The sequence below is a fragment of the Pituophis catenifer genome, unplaced genomic scaffold (genome assembly GCF_029215685.1).
Source record: "Pituophis catenifer annectens isolate HBS135680 unplaced genomic scaffold, rPitCat1.0.hap2 SCAF_1, whole genome shotgun sequence".
Classification (NCBI taxonomy): Eukaryota; Metazoa; Chordata; class Lepidosauria; order Squamata; family Colubridae; genus Pituophis; species Pituophis catenifer.
The window spans coordinates 198338614-198346517 of record NW_027256881.1 but is presented as its reverse complement, the minus strand read 5'-3'; the positions used below and the strand labels follow the sequence as shown (position 1 = coordinate 198346517).

The following is a 7904-nucleotide window of genomic DNA, read 5'->3' as shown; positions in this document are numbered from 1 at the left end:
AACAATTAGCTATCATCTTCTATATGATATAAAAAGAGGGCCATTTGTTTTCATATAAAACAGAGGAGAGATGCACAGTAACACCAGTGCATATTTAGCAGAGTCTGCCTATAAATATGGTTCCAAAAGTCTTGGCAATTCAGTAGATGGTCACTATGCTCTCCTCTATATTGTTTAGTATAATTATATTATATAGAGGATTTATCCCTAGGATTTATCAATTTTAGAACATCGACATCAACAACCTGATAATCTTTTAGAAATTTACAAATGTACAGCATATTTATAACATTACTTTCAGAGTGTCAGTGCAAAGATATACATATAGTACACTGTGATAATTACTCATAAAAATAAGCATTAGCGTGTGTAAAAAAAAAAAAGAAAAGAAAAAGAAGAGAACAATGAGGCATGGTTTTGACACGTTTTCATCTAAGGCTAAAAATATTTCCTCATAGAAATATGAACCATTTTTCTTCCTTCTGTTTACAAAAAAACATATGTGCAAATGGTTGTGTCTAGAGATTCCCTAACTGAATTGGTTATACAATAGAATCCTCTTTAACTAGATTGACAGTGTCTTTAAATGAATCTTCAGTCGCTGAATAGGCTAACGGTGAGTCTCTTTTCAAAATAATCTTCTGAGGCAGTGATGGAGAGGAGGAAGGGGCACTTTCAGCTTCTCCTTGCTGTTCTTTCTCCATCTGAAATATTATATAAAGAAATAGAGTAGAGCTATCAGTGTTTATTACGCTTTGTAATGTGTAATACTTGCTCGTGTTTGTGCAGTTATTGCATTCAATTCATTTTAATTTCTGCGTGTAGAGATATTCAATTATTATTATTATTATTATTATTATTATTATTATTATTATTATTATTATTATTATTATTATTACTTTAACATCTACAGATGTAACATAAACATGATGTAAACATTTTAGAGCACGAATGAAGAATGAGTGGGGAATTTCTGCAGAAGGCACACCGTTGTGATAAAAAGGTTGCAAACAAAGGGACTTCGTATGGGGGGGGGGAAATGGGGTCAGTGGGAAAGCTGAATATCAGAACCGATAGGAAGAATCTAGACTGCCAAGGAGGTAACCGGAACATTGACATCTCTGTTCCCGGTAAGCGAAATAATTTGCTGAATGTTACAAAACTCCAATTATATAAAAAGCAGTTGGACAAGGCCCGAGAGATCTAACTTGACCAATATCAGGAAAGACTTTTGAGTCCATAGGTCTACCACTAAAACTTAGACCTCTGTGGAAAAAAACTGATCATACAGAGCTCTATGAATAATTCTCTGTAAATATCAACAAAAAGCATCTATAATAAATAACAAATTTTCTATTTTTGCCTTTGAGTCAAACTTGGCTTCTGATGACTACAGGGACAAAGTTCATGGAGTTTTCTAGGCAATATTTTTGGAAGTGGTTTCCTGTTGCCTTCTTCCTTGGTTGACAAACAGTGACTGGTTCAAAGTCACCCAGTTGCCTAATTCAGGACTAGAACTCGGGTCTCCCTGCTCTTGTTCAAGTGCCTTAACTACAAAAACAAACTAGTTCTCCTTTCATACATTAGATAGAATTAAATCCCTGTGTTAGTCTCATGCTTGGAATATTCCATATTCTGCTCAATAATGCAGAACTGATTATTCTAGCCAATTTGGGACCTGGGGAATGGTATAGCCAACTAAATAAAAATGTACCATGTGCATGGCAATTCTGGCCATAACAGCAGCTTTTATTTTCAGAATTAAATGTAATATGTCCCCCTGCTCTAATAGAGGACAAGACAAAAGAGAGAGAGAGAGAGAGAGAGACATGTTCCTGGAATAGAAGGAAAATGACACCAATTCCAGGAGTAGGCCTTAGGGAATTCTTCTCTCATTTTCTTCAAAAACAACAACAACAACAACGAACAGAGAAACTTGCAGCACAGGAAGAAAGAATATGGGGAAAAGGAAAAAAAAAAAACCCTCTCCTTTTCTTATTTCACTTTTGTATACATTGCTCAATGACATTTCTCGTTATCAAGGACAGAATATTGTGAGGCGTCAACAATTTAAACATTAATATTATTTTGCTAAGTAGGAATTTGAAAGTATATGATCTTACCTCTGAATAGATGGGATTTTCAAAGTTAGTACTTTGTTTCATTTTTCTTTTAAAGAAGCTCCATTTTGATTCCTGAAATATTTTTTTAAAAAAAAATCGTGTGAAATTAATAATTGATTTGGTACTGCTGATGAATCAGTAATTTGCAACGGATTCTTTAAAATTTCTTTTTTTTTCTTTTTTCTGGGAAGACAAGAAAATTATTCATTCTTATCCTTAGCTGTTTTGAGTAAGATCTGGCTCAGTATTGTGGGCAAGAAAGGTTATAGGGAGAAATAATCAGACCAAAAAGATGCATGTATTTAAGACGGAGCACCTTTGTTTCTCTATGTTAAAAAAAAAATTACACCATGTATTGAAATGATATTCATCACTTGGAAATGTGCATATTCTTGATATGGACATAGTAAGATACAAAATCTTTCATCTGAGGAAACTGCAGGTAGTCCTTGACTTATGACCACAACTGAGCCCAAAGGTTCTGTTGCTAAGTGAGACATTTGTTAAGTGAGTTTTGCCCCATTTTATGAACTTTCTTGCCACAATTTGCTGTTAAGCAAGATAGTTATTAAGTGAATTTTATGACTTTTCTTGCCACACTTGTTAAGTGAATCTGCCTTCCCCATTGACTTTGCTTGTCAGAAGGTCGCAAAAGTTGATCACATGATCTCGGGACACTGCAACTGTCATAAATACGAGTCAGTCGCCAAGTGTCTGAATTTTGATCACGTGACCATGGGGATCATGCTGTAATGGTTATAAATGTGGGGAAAAAAATCCTAAGAAGTCACTTTTTTCAGTGCCATCGTAACTCCCTCCTCCCATTCCACAATGCATCCCCCATTCTTCCCCATTTGATTCTGCCACACCTTGTACCATCACTTTCTGTTACCTGAATCGTTTCTGTACTTGCAGAAGGCTGAGCTGTATCAGCAGATACAGGTGTGGCGTATACTGGATTCTCAAAGTTTTCGTTTCCTTCACTACTGGAAACAGTTACCTGTTGTCAAAGATAGTTTTGACAGGACTGAAGAACAGGCCAACTACAGAATACTTTTTTTTTTTGCTTTAATTTATATGCCGCCCTTCTCTGGAGACTAAGGGCGGCTTACAATGCATTAAGCAATAGCCTTTATACTTTTGTATATTTATACAAAGTCAGTTTATTGCCCCCACAATCTGGGTCCTCATTTCACCTACCTTTGAAAGGATGAGAGGCTGAGTCAACCTTGAGGCTGGTGAGATTTGAACTTGCAGTAATTGCAAGCAGCAGATGTTAATAACAGTGTGCTTTAGTCCACTGTACTACAGGCTCTTTACTTGAAAAGGGATTGGGGAGATGACATGTAAATGGATACTAGGGTAGGGCTGGAGGGGGTGGAATTTAAAAAAAATCCACTTCTTACTTTTGTTGGAGATGCTACGATCACATTGTCACCTCTGGTGTCTTTTGTTGCGTACATAGGATTCTCAAATGTAATTGGCTGCTTCCCAGTTTCCAAAGCAAAGTTCTCATTCTGAAAACAATAGCTATATAGATTAGTCAAAGGTTGACTAATTTGTAATTTTTTAATGCAACGCATGATAAAATACACAGAAAAGGAAATACTGCGGGCAAGAGGAATGCAAATATTAATCTTACATGGATTAAACTTTCAGCTTTCTTTTTTTTAATGATAGGTTCTTTTGGCATATACTCAGTGTAGCAGGCACTTTGCCATTATTAAATAAAATTAGGCAAGATTATCAAATCAAATCACTGCTCCTGATTAACTGCAAACTGACGGTTCCATAAATCATTTGTTAGGAAAAATAAATAAATGTTTTTCTTCCTCAGCCACAGAAACATACCTTGCTGGAGGGAGCAAGGTCTTATAAAAACAAATCATTGGCAATAAAAGAGCCAAAACAATTTCACTTCAATAGGTACCTCACCAGATTTCGAAGTAATTGGCAAATGAACCAGAAATGTAAAACTGTTTAGGTCTCATGGCAGAGAAAGGGTTATATTACGGTTGGTGTATAGAGATGGGCAAGGGAGTTAAATGCTGTTATATATTATGACCTTCTTTTTTGCTCAATGAGGAACCAACTAGCCAAGGGTATCAAACTCGATCCCGTCATGAGCCGCATCAGGAGTTTGTTTGCCCTTGGGGGGGGGCATGGCCTGGTCATTGCAGCTGACTATGTGGGTGTGGCTGGGCCCGGGGCAGCAGGGACCAGTCCCTCGCTGTCTCCAGGATGGCCCTGAAGGCCAACTCTGCAGCCTATTGCGGCCCACATCCGGCCCGCAGGCCGCATGTTTGACATGTCTGAACTATTCAGTAAATAGCACAGGGTGCACATCCAACCTCTGGTGGACTTGAGAAACTAAATTTATTTATTTATTTATTTATTTATTTATTTATTTATTTATTTATTTATTTATTTATTTATTTATTTTTTATTTATTTATTTATTTATTTATTTATTTATTTATTTATTTATTTATTTATTTATTCAATTTCTATACCGCCCTTCTCCCGAAGGACTCAGGGCGGTGAACAGTTAAAATAGCATACATATAAAATGTGAATATAAGATTGGTTCATCGGTTAAGAATTTTCAACATAAAGATATAGGAAAATTAGAAGAGATTTATGCCAGCCCGGCTTGGTGAAATAGAAAGGTCTTAAGTGCATGATGGAAAGTATGAAGATCTGGGATCATTCGTATCCCTGGGGGTAACCTGTTCCAAAGGGTAGGTGCCTTATATTGGCAAGGAGATCCAAGATATCATTTAAAGATGAGATGTCATGGTAACTGAAACAATGTTAATAACTCTAATGAGGAAGACCAAAGAGGAATTAGAGTTGCCACTACCAAGACCAAGCCCTTGTTCTGAAGGTTGGCAGGACTGAGTTAAGACTGATATTTCTTCTTTAAATAGCAAGGAAAGAAAAGCGGGAGACCACAAGGCATGAAGCCATATGGGTGTGATCAAAATTTTGAGTTGGTTTGGGTCCCCCTTGCATTGGAAAAACAGTACTGCAGCCCAATGATCTTCGAGTTTCTTTGGCAGATGGCAAAAATTACACACTTAGAATTTTGAGACACATTATAAGCACTATCACAAAATGCTGCCATGTTAGATGGCCAGTTGGAAAACCATTTATTAGAAAGCGAGCTTTTATGGGGGCTTTCACCTCCTAAGAGGCAAGATTTAAGACAGCTTCATTTAAAGAAGATTTTTTTTTTTAAATAGTCTTACCATTTGCATTGCTCTGTCAATAGAAGATTCAGCTCCAAAACCAGCTACATTAATGTCCATTGACACATCAGCCCCAGGTCGGAAAGTTACTCCATTGCCATTTTCCGTGGATTTTACAAGACTACTTAAACTTCAAAGATAAATTTATTTTTAACAGAAGGAAGACATTTTAATACAAGCTTTAACATTTATTGTTAATATATCATATTATTATATTATGTATTATATATTTAATATACTGTCCCTTCCACAAGCAAGTTTGAATAGAAATGACAAGACAAATAAGACTGTGCTGGATTAAAGAAATAAATAGGAGAGCCCAAAATACTCTAAAGAAGAACCGTTTTTGATGAAGACTTCAGTAAGAACAATTCAAGCAAGCATCTCTTAAGCAAGAGTATGTGTTATGAGTTTACAGTTCACAAAAGAAAAGACCACAACTCGTAATAGAGTGTACTCTCCTTTGCTACAAGAGTGGGGAACAAGTGACTCTCTGGATTTTCTTGGATTACTACCTTCATCCTTCCCCCCCCCTTCACCACTGGTCACAAAGTTGTCAATCACAACTGCAGGACTCCATGTTATCCACCCATACTTTAGAAGAACAGCTAATTTCAACTCGTATGTACTTTGACCTGAATATTGTGGGGCTTTCTTCTGAATTAGTATGTACTGAATTAGTATGGATTGCACTGCAAAGCATTTGAAAGGGAAAAGAGAGTGTGAGATAGAAAGAGAGAGGGGGGGGAGGGAGAGGGAGAATGCGCGTGTGTTAGACAAAGCATGAAAGCTTTTCTTGCTGACCAAAGAGATAATCATGAGTCACACTTACCTTATTTTTCGGACTATAAGACACAACGGTGTATAAGATGCACCAAGATTTCGAAGAGGTAAGTAAGAAAAAAAAAAAAGTTTTTGCCCTCCCTGGCCCTCAGGAGCACTCTGCAGGCCTCCCAAAGCCTCTGCGTGCCCCGTTTTTTGCAAAAACAGGCCTGTTTTTCGCAAAAATGGGGGTGTTTTTGCCCTCCCCCAGCCCCCAGGAGTACTCTACAGGTGAAAAATGAGGCGCATACAGGGTTTGGGAGGCCTGCAGAGTACTACTGGGGGCTGGAGGAGGGCAAAAACACCCCCGTTTTTGTGAAAAACGGGCAAACAATGGGCCCCTTTTTGCAAAAATTGGGGTGCATAGAGGGTTTGGGAGGCTTGCAGAGTGCTCCTGGAGACTGGGAGAGGGCAAAAACATCCCCATTTTTGTGAAAAATGACCCTGTTTTTCGCAAAATTGGAACGAGTGGGGCAGGGCTTCGGGAGGCCAAAATTGGCTGTATTCAAGTGTATAAGACGCACCAACATTCCTCTTTTGTGTCTAATACTCTGAAAAATACGGTAATCTTACAGGAATCCCAAGGGCTTTGGGAAATACTTTTCCCTGAGACCTGATCCATCTGATCATTCTGAGCGATACCTACCTCGGAAGTTTGGGAAGGGCAGGTAGCAGGGATCCTGTCCTTCTGTAATTGAAAAAGGCACCCACGCCCAGTGCGCCAATGATGATGATCAGAATGACCGTCAATAAGGCAGCCACCGCTGCTATTAGAAAAGAAAATTTAAAAAGCGTAAGTGAATAATAGGGAAGCTGGAGCTGAAACTCAGAGTTGTTTCAGTAGCTACTTAGAAACTTATTTAAAAGGTTCCAGGCCACTGAGTGATGGCTTAGCAGGAAAACACATTTCAAAGCTTACTTGTCCCAGGAGGAATTCCTCTTGACAAGCCCACTTCACAGTAATTTCCAGTGTAGCCCGAGGAGCACCTGGTAAATGAAAGCAAGATGCTTAACTGGAACTGACAGTAGAAAAGTTGGTTGTATTTATTAACGATCCTAGGAAGATTTTTTTTTTTTTTTTTAAAAAGCAATATCTTGGTAATTATATGTTGAAAGCACAGACCCACAAATACAGACATCGAGCCACAAAACAGCTTGCTATTTCTTTGGAAATGAGCATGTTGGAATGCTGAGTCACAATTGATGGCATTTGGGTTAAAAAAATAATAATAAAGGGGATTTGATTTCAATAGAGCCCCAGTGCCCCCTACAGGTTCCGCTGAAGGTAAAAATGCTTTGGTTGTCTAGGTTTTCTTTAAATCTGAGTAAATTGCTTTTAGCTCTTCTGGATTTTTTTTTTTTTTTTAAAGCATTGGATTTCCAATCCCCATATTTGGGAACCGTTCTTGATTTGTGATAGGACCTGCCAATTCATCACTCCAGATGCCTTTAAGAATGATGTATTTAAAAATGTAACCGATGAACGAAAGTTCCATTGATGTGGGCTCTCCCTTCCTGAGCAATACTATTTCACTGCCCTTAGCTAAAATGGATTAATCTTGAAAAGCTAAGCAAGGTTGGACCTGATTAATACTTGGATGGGAGATCAACAGGAAATTCCAAGGCTGTGGACTAGGTTTGACTCCATGAAGGTGGCAAAGGCAAAACTAACTTTTCAGAAAACAAGACAGATATCTGTTGTGAAATCA

At 37.8% G+C, this 7904-nt stretch overlaps 1 protein-coding gene across 1 annotated transcript in view; it reads right to left on the bottom strand.

Moving 5' to 3' along the window:
* Positions 1–542: 542 nt before the first annotated feature.
* The window catches only part of LRP2 (LDL receptor related protein 2), a 147734-nt gene continuing 140372 nt past the window's right edge, over positions 543–7904 (bottom strand). The window contains exons 73-79 of the mRNA XM_070956918.1: positions 7115–7182; positions 6842–6962; positions 5374–5503; positions 3530–3640; positions 3016–3123; positions 2124–2195; positions 543–704 (exon numbers count right to left, since the gene is read on the bottom strand). Coding sequence (XP_070813019.1) covers positions 543–704; positions 2124–2195; positions 3016–3123; positions 3530–3640; positions 5374–5503; positions 6842–6962; positions 7115–7182 — 772 coding nt within the window. The remainder of the gene's footprint in view (positions 705–2123; positions 2196–3015; positions 3124–3529; positions 3641–5373; positions 5504–6841; positions 6963–7114; positions 7183–7904) is intronic.